The 17879-nt window shown below is 44.9% G+C and overlaps 1 protein-coding gene across 20 annotated transcripts in view; it reads right to left on the reverse strand.

The window, feature by feature from the left end:
- The window catches only part of nbeaa (neurobeachin a), a 107095-nt gene extending 89981 nt beyond the window's left edge, over window positions 1-17114 (reverse strand). For 16 of the 20 annotated variants that reach the window (XM_085798585.1, XM_085798573.1, XM_085798584.1 and 13 more), the window contains exon 1: window positions 16426-17058. In XM_085798585.1, the coding sequence (XP_085654711.1) occupies window positions 16426-16764 (339 nt within the window). In that variant the 5' untranslated portion in view covers window positions 16765-17058. Of the gene's footprint in view, window positions 1-16425 lie in introns of all 20 variants that reach the window. The other 4 variants (XM_085798578.1, XM_085798575.1, XM_085798571.1 and 1 more) reach the window with 3 other exon arrangements.
- Between the last annotated feature and the right edge of the window lie 765 nt (window positions 17115-17879).

Below are 17879 nucleotides of genomic sequence, written 5' to 3' on the forward strand. Positions count from 1 at the left end.
AAAAAGCCAAACAAGTTACATACTGGGGCTTTAAAGACTTGAGTTGGAGAAATTTGATTTGATTTGATTTGATTTGATCAACTTTATTAACTTTGAATAGTATGACATTAAACCATGATGTATGTGGGAAATTTTATTGTGATTTTAACTGTAACACCCATGATGACCTTGTGTTCTTTGTCAATTTCATGTAAATGAATAATTTTTTTTTAAAAGTTCAAAAAAAAGTTTTTTAAAAAATGATTGGGTTTGGGTTAAATGCACGTTTGAACACTTTAGTAACTCCACACCACACTCACTCAAGTAAAAACCTGACTCACCGACTTTCACTTTGTGTATTGTTGTAATATTTGACCGGAGAGACCTACATTTTCAGCGCGGTAAGGAGGTTGTGATCTCTGCCCACCTCTGCTCAGTGTGTGTGTGTGTGTGTGTGTGAGATGCAGCAGGTGCAGACGAGCTGATGTTAAGTTCAAAGGTCAGCAGATAAAACCCTGCAGACCTGACTCAGACCTGGCTGGTGGCAACTCAGGATCGCTAATCTGTTTGTTTGGTTTGGTTGAGTCTATGCACTGCAGCAGATAGGATGTGTGCATGCATGTGTGTAAGCGCACACACACACACACACGCACACAAACACATAACCGTGTATGTGTTCACCATCCGGTGAAACAATGGAGAGTACTGTTCCGCTGAGCCACAGCTGATGGAGGATAAGAGGGGCAGCAAGCAGCTCCAATGAGTCTCAGTAATCCATCATCATAAGACAGGATCGGGAATGACTCACACATGCACATGCACACACACACACACACACACACACACACAAAGTAGTGCTTGGAAGGGCTAGCGGAGCCTGATGTAGTGTGTTATGGTGCAAAAAGACCACACATGGTGCACACACACACACACACACACACACACAAGACAATCAGAGGTCAAGGCAGACTAATAGAGGAGGTAACATGGAAACCAAACTTTGCTCTCAATGTTATTTATGTTACTCATGAGAGATCCAAAGAGCGAGGGGCCGACTTCAGCTGCCTCTGCTCCGTCTAGGTGTTACTGTGCTACCGGCCTGGCTGTCACTACCATCAGCTACACTTCAGACTCGTCCCTCCACACTGGACGGTTGTGAAGACGTGTTGTTTGAAGCTGCTGCTGTTTGAAGTAGAGCAGACACAGCAGTAACAGTGGAGCAGCTGTCAGACGCTCAGGCTTTGGAAGATTTGAAAAAAAAAAAACCTTTAAAAGGAAATCATTGGAAGTTTGCATTTGTGGTGATCGACTAAGATTCAGATTGTCCGCATTTTCTTGATCAATGTTAGGATTTTTTTATTTTTTTTTTACATAAACTGTATTTTTCATAACAGTTCTCTTTTTTATGCTGGAAAGTTTACCTTATTTGCATATGGCCTTAGGGGATCTAATACATTAATAGTATATTATGCAGTTTCTATTACAATGGAATAATTTACAAACAGTGCCATCATCCTGGAGGTCATTTTTATGGATACTAATGGATAACAAAGGATACGAATAGGCAAAGTATTACTTGAAAACTGTACCACTTAGGGCCGGATTTACTAAAGGTTTGCGTGTATTAAAACATGTGCAAACGTGATTGCACGCGCAAACACATGTGGAACCTGATCTACTAACCGGACGCACCGAGGATTGCGTCCCTCACACGGGCAAAATAGCACGTGCGATCCATTTAGCGTGTTTGCCTTGATGAATATGTAAATATGGGCGTTTCAGCCAGAACGTGCAGAATACTGGGAGGAGTAGATGCAAATAGATTTATTTAGCGCGTGCAATGTGATTTACCAAACCAGGAAGAGATTGCGGTGGCTGTTTTTGCGTCTTTATTCACCACGTCTGAAAACCATGTACTAACTGATACAACTTTGCCAAAACGTATGCATTTATTGATTTGATACCTGTCAGAGCCCCATGATCTTACATCTCTGCATTTCCTCACGTCTGGGTAATTCTCTAACAGTTTTTCAGCCGTGTTAAAAGTCTTTTACGCGCCGTTACGCACGGGGCACGTCTGTCCTGCAGTGCGCTCCTCTCCTCTCCTCTCCTCTCCTTTCCTCTCACCTGGCTGCTCAGCTCCGTCTCTCAGTCCCGGTCCCGGACTGAGACACGTCACCGCTGCCTTCACCCGTCTTTAATCCCTCTGGTCAGTGGTCAGAGCGTTTAGATCCGTGTGTCCCACCTGAGCTCTCTATTAATCCACTCGATCATGGGCGGCACACACACACACACACACACACACACACACACACACACACACACACACACACTACAGGTGTGTGATTGTCGCTGCAGCTGCTGCCTGTTCGTCACTATATGACGAGTTGGGCCCTGTAGCGATTTGTGTTTATTTATCTAAACAGAGCGCGAGAGAGATGAACACACATGCTGTCATTGTATGCATCGGATCAAATGTCATTCTGTCCCTTCGTCCGTCCAGCTCTCTGTCCACTCTCTCCATGGCGGAAACGATTACACGCGCAAAACCCCCATTTACATATTGCTGTTTGCACGTGTTTTCATTTAGCGGGTTACTCTTAGTAGATCACCTGTTTTGCGTGCACTAACCAAACTCGCAATATTATAGCGGGCGCAAACAATATAGCGTCCGCTATCTGAGATCTTAGTAAATCCGGCCCTAAATTAGCTACAGTGGAAACTTTGAATGATGGGTCGAGATTCAAATGCTTCAAAACTGCAACAAATATTTATTGTACGTTCAGTCGCTGAATGTAACTGATTAATGATCACTACACAAAACCCACTCTCACTTTCATTAACGAAACAGCCCTCATGAAGTCATCCAATACAGCTGCCATTCACGTATGATGGTAAATATAGTCGCACAACTCTTATTCAACTGAACTGGTCTCAAATCTCCAAACAGAAATCACTGCATTAGTAGAATATCATAACACGCACTCACACATAGTTGAATGTTATTGAGATACTTGCCTAAAAAGAGAAATCTGACTCCCCAGATGACTATGTCAAATGTCAAATTCACTCACAAAAAAACAATTTCCTATCAAAAGGTCATATCAACACAAAATCCATTCTCAAATATCACAGCCCGTCGCCAGCATTTACTCGCAGCCTTGAGAGCTTACACTCTACCGCTGCCTGAAGAAGGCCAAACACTTAGAAAAGAAAAGAGATGGTAGATTTATAAAAGGATTGTAAGATTAAGATTTAAAAAAAGAAAAAAACAACTTCAAGTGTGGTTGCGAAGTCTGAAATAGCTCCTGGGGTGTGGGATGGAAAGTGAGAGTCAATTCTGAAACATAAATATGGACCGTCCATTCCCAAATCATAATAAGTTTAACGGTACAAAAATATATATATATACACACCAGTAAAATCTAGTTCCTTAGGCAAGCAACAGGATAATGTCTACATAACTGTTACAAAGAAAAAATGAGCATGATCCATAACAGCAGTGACGAATTAGTCAAACACTTTTAGCTCATTGTGTAAGTGAAATTTCCATATGTGACCGCTGTGGTACGATGAGCAAACACACACTCAGAGTGAGACCCTTGTGGCTCCATACATTAGCTTGATTATAAGAGTATGCTTCACTCCATCCACATTCTGTATTGGCCCTTAATAGTTTTCCTGGAAACAGAGGCTGAACGCAGCAGGGAGGGGCCGGGGGGGGGGAACCCAGTGAGTCACCACTAGCAAAAACTGCACTTTTCCTACCCAGTGTTTTCAAAGTGTGAAAGAGCTCACAGGTGGAGTGAGGAGCCACCTGACAAGGTGCTGCTGGGTGACAGAGGCTCTGGCACCAGTACAGATAACCTCCGTGTCAGAACACTTTATGTTTTAATAGCCAGTTATGTGACGCCCACAACCTTATACAGCCTGTACGAATGATGACATGAAGCTGTCATGACAGTCTGTTTGTTGGCCGGTTTATCTGATATGGTCCAGATAGAAATATCAACAACAACTGGATGGATTGTGGTTATATTTAACACATTCACATAGAAGGTGTCAGGATATACCACAATTAACAATAACCATGATATCTTTGAAATAAATAATAGACTGATACTGCTTTCATCATCTACATGTTTCCATTGGTCAATTAAAGGAAAATATTTTTTTTACAATTATGGTCACATACTTTTTCTTCACCTCCTTGCACTTGTGTTTGGATCGAATTCCAAAAGACAGACCAAACCACTCACACACACACTCACACACACATACAGTATGTAACGAAGGTCACAGTCGCGAGGTACCAGGTGAGGAGAAGTGACGACGTGTGGCGGTTAGCGGCACTGAAGTTACAGTAAACTCACCCACCCATAAAAGACGTGCTAACCCACTTCCCAAGTGGTCATTGACCTCTTGGCGAAACAGTTAGCATCGTCGCCCGCGGTGCGAGAGACCCGGGTTCGAAACCCACTGAGGGCAGATCAGACAACATCGGTCATATAGATAGATTGATAGACAGATAGACAGATAGATAGATAGATAGATAGAACAAATGAATTCTTTTAGCTACAATAATCATGTAGGCCTACTGGCAATCTGATCTGTATCAGACCTACAGTCATAATGGCCTGCATAATTTATAGGGCTGCCACCGACCAAAGATTTTCTTGGTCGACTAGTAGTTGTCATGGCAATTTGTCAACAAATGTGTGAATCTCTAACATGTGCATGTTGAGATTCACATTAAGTGGCATTCATCCACTGTCTATACTGTTTATCAATGCAGAGTCGTTGAGGGGGTGGAGCCAATCCCAATCAATTTATACTGTAGAGATGAACAACCTCACACACTCACACCTATAGGCGATTTAGAGTCACCAATTAACCCAGTGTGTGTGTTGTGTTTGTGTTATGGAAGGAAGCTGAGAGAGAACCCCGCAGGCGCAGGGGGAAAATGTAAACTAAAGGGGAATCAAACCCTGAAGATTTTTGCTGAGAGGCGAGAGTGCTAACCACCACACCACTGTGCCGCCCTACATTAAGTACCACTCTCACAGAAAACCAAATGCAGCTGCATGGCCTAGTTGCTTTGCTGTGATTGTTTGCATTGATTGTTGGGTTAAAAACATTTTTATTTCATTTATCTTCTTTATACAAAGCTGAATCTCTATGATAAGAGATTTTATAACTACATCTTGACTACAAACACTATCAGACTATAAAACATGGTCATAAACTGCTGTAATCTGAGTGGTCGACACCACTGAGTGACAGCCAGCCTTCATACAGAAGGTTATTATCACACGCTGTGGGCGGTGCGTGGCGCAGTGGTTAAAGCGGCCGTCCCATGTAGAGGCTACAGTCCTCACCGCAGACGTCCCCGGTTCGAATCCCGCATCGGGCAGACCTTTCCTGCATGTCATTCCCCCTCTCTCTGCCTCCCCCTTTCCTGTCTATCTCACTGTGCTATCGAATAAAAGGCCAAAAAGCCAAAAAATATATATATAAAAAAAAAAAAAAAATTATCACACGCTGTCTCACTACTCCACAGCGGATCAGGACACTATTGTGTGTCCCCTTATTTCCCCTGCTGACAGAGACCAGAGCTCACAGACCTGACTTTATTGTGTGGACTAAAACCAACGGTGCTGCAGCGCTAACCAGACAGCATAACCTCCAAAAAATGAAAGCAAAGAGGACAACAGTACTGTGTCACTGTCTGGTCTTTTAGTTCTTTGGAGAGCACGAAACATCACCAAGGCCTTTTACAGTACTTACCAAGCTGCACTGTCCTTTAAAAAAATCCCTGAATATCCTTGTTTAACTCTCTCCCTTCATCTGCAGCTCTGTCATTACTGACGTGGATTTATTAGATGAAATCCTTGAGGGATCATCTCATCTGCATTCTCTATGGCCCAAGTCTATTTCATGGGAAGAACATGCAGTTCTGAGACACTGCTCAGTGAAGAATATACATAGAAGTAAAAAAAAAATTTTTTAAAAGAGAGAAAAAGAAGAAAAGAAACTGAGGTGGATAATATTTTAGGTTGATAGCAACTGTAGAACCCCTAACCAGTCTAATGTGGTGTTAAATTACTTGTTACAGTCACCGATGCTGTTTCTGGTGCTGCAGGAAACGCACAAACACAGCACAGAGATGCTGCATGTCGAAGGTATAAAATAACATTAGGAGCAGTTGTCAAACAGTGAAGTGAAGTTCCACGCGTACAAACACAACACAACCTTCAGCCACTGCAGTATGCAGCATGCAGCATGATGAATAGCTACACAGTTAGCTATACTTCACAGTAAAGCAGATGTGTGTGTATGTATGTATGTGTGTGTGTGTGTGTGTGTGTGTGTGTGTGTGTGAGTGAGGAGCCAAGGGAGAGAGGCGAAGTAGGCCAGCATGAATATAAAATCACCCCTGCCAGGCAATAATGTGGGCTACAAGAAGGAAGGGAGCAGTGTGTGTATTTTTTTTTTGGTGTGTGTGTGCGTGTGTGTGTGTGTGAGTTTGTTGCCAGAGAAAATGTGCAGATGAAGGTGTAGGAGACTAAAGCAAGGGTTTGTAGGAACACTCATTTATCAACTCTCAGGGATGTTGAGGGCGTACACACTCACCAACACAAACACCAGGTAATTCAAACAAAGCAGTTTGTTATAATTTGGAGATTAGTACATTGTAGAGGTGCCAGAGTGAAACACACACACACACACACACACACACAAACAAATGCACACACAACGATTCGACAATGTTTTTGATCCGAATGCAGCGAATAAGGATTCCATAGAAATGACGATTCTCTGCTTGTCCCCACAAACACACACACACACTCAGACGGTGTGTGTGTGTGTGTGTGTGTGTATTTTGGCAAAAAAAAAAAGAAAGGAAAAAAAAAGCCGAAGAACAAAAGATCCAGAGACAATAGCTTGAACCAGCCGGTCACAATCGTGTGGAAACACAGAGAAAGACAACAAGAATAATTCCGATCACACGCTCTGTGGAGAGGCTGTACTGTATATGAATATTAGTGCTGAAATGAATAATTAATTTGGCCTGTAAAATAACAGGACATTAATTAAATAGCAATTTTATAGTTTTTCATTGAGTAAAAATAACAATAACCAGGTGGTTACAATCTCAGAGATACAAAATGAAACATGCTTTGTTTAGTTTTTTGTAACTCTGCTGTATAATTAAAATGTGGGGTTTTCAAATTAAAAGCCTTTTCTTTCAGACATTACTGATTGCTTTAGTTTTGGCATATTTTATAGGGTATTTTTTTAATAGGGCTCAGTGTTTTAGGTTTTATCCTCATCTATTTTGAATATAACATTAATATTCATGTGGAAATCACTTGGTAATATGCAGTAAAATACGAACAGCTACTATATCTTTTATGAACCCCCTTCACTTTCTATTAGCTTGAATATATTGATACATAATGAACAATTAAATCTTGTGATTAAAATTATTAAAACCCAGATCTGTTGGCATGATCATTATAATGTCTAATCAAAGTTTATGAAGACTGATACTGAATGCATTAATATATAGAGCAAATAGGGAATGTGACTACAGCTGCTGGTAATGAGTCATGCTTTTATTATGAAATCCACTCTTTAACCTGCTCTTGTGGCAAATCAGTTCAATCTGGCGTCGGATGACAATTGCATTAACAATGAAAGGCAAAGCAATTTTGATTATTCTTTGTATTTCTCAGGAATCACTGTAGCACCAGGTTGATTGTTTTTCTATAGCGCTGTAACTAGGGCACTATAATAACCCCGAAGTGAAGAAGACGGCACGCACGGTGAAATATAACACGTGGCACGGCAGCAGCAACAGGTCAGTGGCAGCCTGCAACATATAGACAACAAGAAGCCAATATGCAAATGGTGCCGAGAGACATCTGGACCGGCACACTGAGTGGGTTTCAGCTGTTAACTTTACATTAACAACAGAATGTTCATATATTAATGTCGCCGTGTTCATGTCCTTCAAGTTTTACCGTTATTGTTTGTGAAATGCGTCAGCTGACATCTGTTGCATCAGAAGGCTTGTGCCTGCATGTTTGTTCACGGAGGCTAACGTTAGCTTGTTTAGGCTAATTCATAAGATCAGCTGGGTGCTCGCAACATCCATTACACACCGTCTTCACCGCTCAGCCTGTCAAAATAATGTCAACAATCTCTACTTTTTAAATTAATATTTTCACCTTGCTAGTCGATTTAACCTGCTGCTTGCACACTGACTACACAGAGCTGTGTGTGTGTGTGCCGCACAAATCATTTCACTGGTAAATGCATTTTCTTATATTGTGACAATAGCATTTCAGGTCAAAAACACAACACAATATGTTTATATGAAAGCTCAGAGCTTCTGAAAAAAAAGAAGCCATTTCTGTCAGTTTGAGACACCTGCACATCTTTCCTCCAGCAGGCCTTTTGTCATTCTCCTCCGCCATACATCCACACTGACAAAAGCAGAGCTCCGGGAGGCTGCAGATGACGCGTTGGCAGACGTATGGCTAACAGCACATTCTCTCCCTCCAGACTTTCTTAGTTTGAAATGTGGCAGAGATGAGTGGAAGGAGACGGCGAGCGAAGAAAAGAAACAGTAAAAAGCAACGGCACTGCAGACAGCTCCATTACCTCCTCACAATAGGGATCATCCACATTCATCCACCAGCCGCCTCACCCAACCAGGGAGTCAGGGAGCGAGGGATGAGATTACACCGAGGGGTTAGGGAGATGGATGTGCTTAGAGGAGATAAAGAATGGAGAGATGGAGGACGTAACAAAAGGTGTCGTTAAGAATGGGACATTTTTGTCTTGCGCCTCCCCCCCATCCCATCCCATCCTATCCTATCCTATCCCGTTCCCAGAAGGTGCCCTCACCCAAAACTCAGACACGGCTGATCCGCTGAGAAATCCCAGCATCTGGAAATAGCAGCTAACGATGGATGAGGCGGAATTTAGAGAAGTAGAGCAGAATTGAAGCGCTCTAAGACACAGAGGTGAACGGTTTAGCCCGGATGCTTAACTGGCTCCGACGCTCACACACATACAAATCAAGAGTGGTGAGAGTGAGAGAGAAGAGAGAGAGAGAGAAAACCATGTTATAACTTAAGCCTAAAAAGAGAAACGACAGAGAAACCAGGAACCTTAAAGACTTTTTAAAAAAAGACTCATTTGGCTCCGGAGCACGTCATTATGGAGAACCTCACTTACAAAGAGGATTTGGGAACGAAAGAGTTTGTCGTTTAAGGGACTTGACATTTAGATTTTTTAATTGGTTATTTTTCTGTGACCCCAGATATTCACCACACTGTGGAAACTGGCTTTTCTAGATGCCTCAGAGCATGGAAGCTTTAAGTACGGCCCTTCCCGTTCAGCCTCGTATTAACAAGCCAGTACAAGCTAATCCCACAGAGTGACAAGTGACTGATGAGGAAAAATGGCCAATTAAAACTTAAAATGTCAAGGTATCTCTAACAAGATTTGTTCCTCGTGTAAGAAAAGCGTGCTAACTCTCCTGTTTACGCAGTTCCCCGCTGTACTCCACCCTTCAATCAACAGGAAGCACGAGCAGAGCAGCGTAGTGATACCGACAGCGTGATGAGGCGCCGCGGGGGGCAGCCGGAACTCATCAGACCCCCGCTGAACGCCATAAAACTGGACCTGAGCGGCTTCGCTCAAAGAGGAGAGAGAGCACCTGAAGGACAATCACAGACTTTTCAATTTCTCCTCTAAAATCCCTCTGACTGCATCCCATCATCTCGCTTCCCCTCCTTCACCATCTTCCCTCCCTCCGTCGCTATTTCTACAGGAGAGATGAGGATCCTCCCCGCGTCATCCTCCTCCACGCTCCCCCCGTCTCCCTCTCTCTCTCTCATGCAGGGGTCAGGACAGCCCAGCTGTGTGATAGATAGCAGAGTCATTCATGACCTTGCAGTGGAAGCCACACCCTCTGTCCTCCACCTCCAAAGCACTTGTGTGTGTGTTACTGGTATTGAGAGAGAGTGTGTGTTCATGCAGTTACAGTGGTAGGTCACCCCGTGAAAAAAAACCACAACAACAATGAGTTGTTTTTTTTGTTCCATGAGTCAGTAATGGTGCTGTTGTCTCCGTTAGCTAATGTAGCTGACTGGCTGCAGCCCCCAGGCTCACACTCTGCAGCATTACAGCACTTCATCTTCCCTGAGAATAAGCCCCAACGCCGTGTCCTGCAAAACACTGGCTGAAGATAAACTAAATGTGCACCCTCTTCCTGAGACGTCTCCGTCTTGAAATCGTCAAGCCTGAGCCTGAGGCTAATGTTTGTCTGTCCCCTTCATGGAGACGATGAGATACACCAGAAGTTCCACTGTACAGAAGTTAACTCAGGGTCACAGTGAAACCAACATTACATTTAATGGAGGGAAATGATGAATCATTTCATTGAGTGACAAAAAGTAATCAATGAAAAACTTCCAGATCCTCCTCAGTTGTGAAGATTTGCTGCTCGTCTTTGTCTTACAGTGAAAATCTGTTGTTGGATGTCTCTATATGTCCTTTTTTTCCCCCAAAGATTTCTTTTTTCTTTCTTTCATTGACTAAATGAGTGCTTGAGAATAGTTTTCAGATTAATCAATAATGGAAACAATCATTAGTTGAAGACCTAATTAAATTGTTGCCTGAGTTTTTATTTGTTTCTAATACAAGAGATGTTACTACAGCGTCTATGTACACACAGTAAAGACGAGGTATTAGCAATATGATTTCAAATACTACTATACAGTAAATGAGACCATTGTTGGGTTCAGACTTAAATACGAAAGCACCTGTATTAGTTTACTGTAAAAGGCAACACTGCTTGGACATAAACCAGGAAGAGCTTGATTAATCTAATGATCTTCGAAAGATTAAGGCAACAAATGGGTAGGGAGTTAGGGCTAGGGCTAACTGGGAACAAAAAGCTGCAAATCTTCACATTTTAAAAACTAAAACAAGAAGTTTTGCATTCATTATTTGACAAATGGCTGAAAAGGGATTCATTAGTTATCAAAATAGTTGTAAAATCAGGGATAAATCCAATGCGTCTCCAACAGCAACAAAAAGATGAAGACGGAGGTCGCCTTTTCTTTTAATTAAAGAAAAACCTGAAACAGTGCCGGAGTAGGTCCAGTAGTTTCAGGAGCACAAACGACTTTTCTTATTAGTCAGTGGTAATAACAGAAAGGTGACCGTCACAGTTCATATGACAATAACATAAGAAGCCCCTGCTAGAATCTGCCACACTAAAAACACAATGGAGCATGAACGGTGCTGGGAAACGACACACAACACTCTTAAGGAGAAAACGATCTAATACTGCTCATTTCAAATAGACATTGATTGCGTTTACTATGTGAAAGCCCATCAAAACACACACCGGTGATGACACACGTTCATTATTAGGCCATTTAAATCTATTAATTGGATGCTTGTAACGAGAGTCGTCTGCATGGCACATGTGCGCGCGCACAATGACGCATTGTTATTCCCCCCGCATGGCCATGGCCATGCAAGCAGATTACAGTGCTGCAGGGAAACAGTTAGCCTGTGCCCCCCGAGTGCGCAACCAAAGGGCATGCTGGGAGAACAGTTCAATTAAATTCTTTTTTTTTTTTGTACCTGCATTTTTAAACCACCTCAGGGCAAACAAGCGCAGAATATGTTTGAAAATTGGGCAACCTATTCCTTTAAAAGAAGAAAAAGCGCCTGTGAGGTCTAAATCAGCAAGTCAATGTCATTGCCCTCAAAGCAGAGGGTCAGGCAGAGATAAAACACTGAAAGAGTCTTTTTCATGCCTCATTTTTCCTCCCCTCCTCTTCGTCGTCTTTATTTTATTTATTTATTTATCATTTATCTATCACGTCTTCCTGGAAAGAGAAACATCAGAGGGCTGCTATGTGTGAAAATGATTGAACATATGTCTGAATGTCAGCATATGATCATTTAGATAAGTGCATGTATATATTTTGGATATGTGTGTGAGAGTGTGTGTGTGTCAGGCTCCATGTGATGTGCTGACTCCGACTCTGCTGGCTGTGGATTCGGTATCAGGTGACCTTGGTGATTGTGGAGTGTGTGGACAAGAATAATGAGACGTTTGCTAACAGAGACTCAGTGGGACCACTGAAGGGGGGCTCAGGTGGGGATTGACGCTGCCAGAAGAAATTGCATCTGACTAAGAAGGAAGGGGCGAAAGAGAGAAGACGACGAGGCGAAGAGAAGGAGCACGGAGCGGCCGAGACGGCAGCCAGAGCCAGACTCTGCCACCAACAATCTCCCTCCCTGCCAGACAAACGCGCCGTTTTGATCCCAAAAAAAGCATTACAACTAGATAAAGCTGTCTATAAATAAGCACAGCTGGTGCCGTACTTAGGCAGACGGACTGACAGCACCGCCTGTAGATGCATTTTGAAACGTACCCCTCCGTTCTTCAAAAAGAAAAGAACAGATAACGACGGTGCAGTTCAAACAGACAAAAGCATGTGTCAGCCCTCCTCCATCTGTCAACAAACATTCCTCCAGACCTTCCTCTTTCCAGGATCCATCATCGCGACATGCCGAAGCAGACAACCATCGCCTCGGGTGGAAGTGGCCGACCATCCACCTGGATAATTTGGTGGAGTTTCAATCAACAGAACCATCAGTAAAGTGAAGAGGGAGGAAGGAAAGCAGTGTCCTGTCACTGTGTGGCGCCTTTTACAATAGTGGACCTTTGTGGCCTGTCAACACAAAGCAATGAGACCTCACTGGCACCTGAATATAACAGGTTATGAAGACGTCAACCAAGAAAAGGATGATTTTCGTGGACCTGCTCAATATGAGGCCTGTGTTAGAAAACTATTAAGTGATTCCACAGCGCTCCTGTCCTATCAATCACCAGACAGCCTCTCTGGTTCATCTCAAACCCCCTTGAACGGACCTTGACTCCCGGTTGGGAACCACTAGATCTATAATATCCACTGTGTCCCCCAATAGCTTGATGTACACAGATCTATTCACACATACTGTACAGGCAGAGGGGGGGGAAATCAGTATAAAAGGAGCTGAGAAACTTCACAAGTGCAGGTGTTTACACGTGAGGTTTTAGTGAATATGAAAAAAAAATGCTGCAAATCAAATCTAACCACTTCACAGCCTCAAATTGACACCAATGGGAGATCTTGAAGCACATGTGAAATAATTTCCACCACCGTCATAAAAATAAATGCAGAATCTTTTGGAAACATGGTGGCCTATTCCCCTGCAAACACCTGAAACTAGTGCGACTTTCAATTTGCCACCTATTTGCTCACAACCCGAGTTTATTCCCCTGGTGATCCCGCTATACAAAATAACACAAAATATCATGCTGCACTTCCCTCAGTTATTCAGGGCTGTTTCCTTCCTTGACTTCCTCAAGCCCGAAAAAACAAAAAACACAAAAACATCATCACATAGTAGGAGACAGACAGAGAGAGAAAGAGCTTGAGAGACAGAGACAGAGAGAGAGAGAGATGCTGTGACAGAAGTCCGGAAGTGGAAAGCAACACCAGGTGGTTGAGCGTCTGGAGGCAGGCAGTCAAAGAGCAGTGTTGCCTTGACAACTGTGATGCCTTGTTGATGGTAATAGCCGAGCACCTCGCCACCAGCAACCCACACACGCACACAGAGAATAAATGTGTTTCTATATGCGTGCACTGCCTCCACTGTATCTTACATCTTCACTTTTTTTTTTTTTATTTCAATATACTAGTATTACAATATTAGAAACAATAACAGGCCCAGTGTTCCTGGCTGCACTGGTAGCCGTGGTGATGGACTGATTCTGCTCTGTTGTTTGGCCGCTGTATCAGCATCAGTGCAGCCGGCGTTCCAGCCCAAGTTGATTTTTTTCTAGTATTATTATTATCCTCTATCTCGTCTTTTCTTCTCTTTCTTCACACAGACCCAGCAGTTCATCATTTGCCAAAGGCCCGAATCATCCCGTATAGAACGGGGGTGGGGGGGGCCATATCTGATCCAGCCGACAAGCCATCTGTTCAACCAAGCCGCAGCGGGATCTGATCAATACAGCCAGGGTAGGACGGTGAATGTGGCTGCTGTGGTCTCCCACATTGACTGGAATAATGGATCAGCTTTTGGGTCACAGTGGACTCATTGTACCAGCAGCATGACCACTGAGGTTTCCTGCCTCCACACCTCTTTGTTTCAACTCTTTTAATTAAGGAGCTGGGCAACAGAATTCCCTAACAGGCTTAGCTATTGGCAGCCCTGCAACCAGAACTGATTGTTCAATTCAGGATTTAGCAAGTAAAGCTTTATAATGCCAACACATACTGCTTTAATTTGTCAGAGTGTCAGGCACTTTTGTGTGTTAATGCATCAGACCAACATTCACAAATATAAAAGTGCAGCGCAGGTTATTTATGTAAAAAAAAAAACAACAACAACAAAAGAAAACAAAACGGGAGTACATTTCAGCTGAACGCTCTGATGAGCTTTCACTGATCTGCTGTGGACCAATCCAGAGTCCTTCCCTCTTCCTCTGCATCAGCTGGTGATTTCTGAGCACATAGCCACTGCAGCATCCTACCACCTCTCCTCCTCCACTCTCTCTTCTCCTCCCCCACCCTCCCTCCTTCCCTCAACCCCCCTCTCCTCCTCCTCCTCCTCCTATCCACCTGCTTTTAAATGCATGGCGCTGCCCTGCCAGGCCAGTCTATGCAGGCAGCATCACTCCTCTCAGCCCCTCCAGAGTGAAGGAGAGGGGCTGTGGAACAGGATGGATGGTTATCAGCCTGTGCAGCCAAAGGGGGTGTATGTGTGTGTATGTGTGGTGGTGGTGGGGTTGTAAGGGAAGAAGACAAGGTCGGAGTGAGCCAGCAAAGCCCCCACCTGCTCCTCCATGTAGTACCAATAATCGATTGGGAGATGAGAGGCGACCTGAATCCGGACGGCTCATCAGTCTGACTGAGAGGAAAATGGTTTAGCCCAGCTGTAGGCCATCCTGCTCCGAGCATCCACTCAGTAAATAGGCCACACCGGCTCCACTGAAACCCTGAAAATAGTCAACCTTCCAGAAAGCACTGCACTGGAGTCAGCCTATAAATTATGTCCACGTTATTCTACTTCTTCCTCAAAATAAAAATAAATAATCACCAGAACCCCCTCCACCCCCCTCTGTTTTTCATGGCAGATATGTAATACCATGCAGTACACGCCATCGCCTGATGCATGGAGGAGGGAAAACAGCCAGGCAGCATCCACACACACACACACACACACACACACACAGATATACATCCTATATCCTCCTAACGCATTAGTCCTCTAGACCCACGTCTGCTGTACATTTTGCCCCCCCTTTCCTCCTCCACCCCTCCTCCTCCCAGCTGGATTAAATCCCCTGATGTGTTGTGTAGGGTAGGCCCAGCATCACCGAAACAAGGAGGAGAGAGGATGGAGGAGAGAGCGAGAGAGAGGGGTGGTGGTGGTGAAGAGAGGGGGGGTGTCAAATAAATAATGTGATCCATAGATTAAACAATCGCACAGCAATATAAAACGCTAACCCGTGTCACAGCCACTCTTTTGCATCCACTGCTTTGCGCACAGGATGCGGGGCCCTGCCTCCAACAATAGGCCTGCATCCTCATACACATACATATGTCGGTGGGTAGCATAATGCTAGTCGGCCTTTGTCTGTGCTGTATTCATTCGTGTCGGTGATCGACTGGAGCGTGTACCTGCACCGGTTTCGCTCATTAGAGAATTTAAAAAAATAAAAAAAACGGGATTCATCCTGTTTGGCTCTCGTGCGCAACACCGAGAGCTCGCGCTCGCCCCGTTTGTTCCCGGCTGCCTATGCATCAGTACACGTCGGGGTCAGGAGAATTAGGCTGCATGACACTTTCTCCCATCACATCCTCTACCTACTAACTGTTTGGACTGCGAATGCCTTTTCTCTCCCTCCTCCTCCTCCTCCCCCTCCTCCCCGCCGCCGCTGCTGCTGCTGCACCGCAAACGGGTCATGTAGTCAACAATGGCCGGTGGTGGATGGACTAACCCTCCATGCCTGCATGGTGGGGGTCACATGCTTTAGAATATCACAGCTTTATTTACCCCCCCACACACACGCACACACACGCACACACACAAACACGCGGCCTCTGTTTGTTCCCTCTCCATCTGCAGAAAAAAGGAGAAATCTCACAAACAAATGACATCATCCTCCTGAAAGCCACACAACCATGGGAGTGAGCCATCGTAAATAAAACATAGCGGGTAAGGGCGCAGTGATTCTACTGTGTTCTATGGCTGCCTGTCTCTGTTTTCTAACCCCCCGCTCCTCCTCCTCCCCCCTCCTCCTCCTCCTCCTCCTCCTCCCTCCTCCTGCTCGCTCCTGTTTCCACTCACCAGGTTCAGCACGGTCTCCACGATGTCCCTGTTGCTAACCTCCCCGACCTGGATCAGGCCCACCAGCACGGCGAATTTCATCTGGATATTCCTGATCGGGACGGCCGGGTTGATGACGCCGGCCGGGAGGACCATAGAGCCGGCTGCGGACACCATCCTCTCCCCGGTGGCGCCGGAGCTAGCGCCCGCGGCGACCTGCTGCTGCTGCTGCTGCACGGAGGAGCCCGGAGGAGCAGGAGCAAGAGGAGGAGGAGGAGGAGGAGGATGCGAGTCTCGGTCTGTGTCCGTGAGCGAAGAAGCAGAGCCCGGTGGTGCCGCAACCGGCTTCTCGCTCGACATTTCCCCTCTGGAAACAGGGAGGAGAGGAGCGGTCGCCGCTGTCTCTCACACCTGCTCTAGCCTACAAGCTCGGGCGTCTGCTGCTGCTGCTGCTGCTGCTGCACAAAAACCATCCACTGCGCAGGAGAGAAAAAAACAAAAAAAAACAAGGGAGAGCTGGTTCCAAAAATAAAAAAATAAATGAATCCTCTGAATTCACCCTATCCTCCTGAAAATATGTAGGGATTCATAGGGCTGGAAAAAAAGGATGGAGGTTTGACAGAACGGTAGCCTACGCTTCTCTCTCCCTCTCTCCCCCCTCTGTGTGTGTCTCTCTCTCTCCCTCTCCCTCTCTCTCTCTCTCTCATTGGCAGGTTGCAGTCAGTGCGGTCGTCGAGGAGAGAGCGCCATGTTGACGCCCCCTGTCTGCGGTAGTGCGCTCTCGCCGCGCAGGCGCACTGGCTGACTTTCTAAGAGGGCGCTGGAGCGGAATAACATGGAGCCATCCATGCATGGGTTCATACAGAGCACAGCTCCACCTAAACTACTGGCTGTTTTCTCTTTTTTTTTATAGTTGTTTGTTTGTTTTGTCATTTTTTTTATTTGTTTGTTTGTTTTTCCTACTTTGTGCGTTGTTTCAGGTTTAAATGCTGCAGAAGAGCTGATATTAAAAATGAAGTAACACAGCAGTAACACAGCATAAAGTATTAGGAGGTTGGGTGAGTGGGTGGGTGGGTGGGTGGGGGTGTATTTTGGGTGCAGTGCAGGGGCAAATTCAGATGAAGTCGGTGCAGTTTAGAGAGGCTGCCTTCCAGACACAGACTGTTTACATATTCAGGAGCCGTCCATCTGTCCCACTTACTGCTGTCCCGGCTTTAACTCGGCTACCTTTGTCTCCTCATGAAGCGCGTGGCAGGACCGCTCTCCTGACACTCAACTCCTCACGTGTGATTTTCTCACCTTCCCCCTCCTCTTTCTCCACACACTTCACCTCTCTCCTCCTCCCACCTCCCCCCATCACCTCTCCTCGTCTTCTCTGTGCCCTCTCTCTTACAGAGCAGCATCCTGATTTCTGTAGTATATTGTATATTACACTTGAGCATGGTGTGCTATACAGGCTGCTGTATATCTCAGTG

The sequence above is a fragment of the Trachurus japonicus genome, chromosome 14, assembly GCF_045865225.1.
Source record: "Trachurus japonicus isolate A0001 chromosome 14, Traja_1.0".
Taxonomy (NCBI): Eukaryota; Metazoa; Chordata; class Actinopteri; order Carangiformes; family Carangidae; genus Trachurus; species Trachurus japonicus.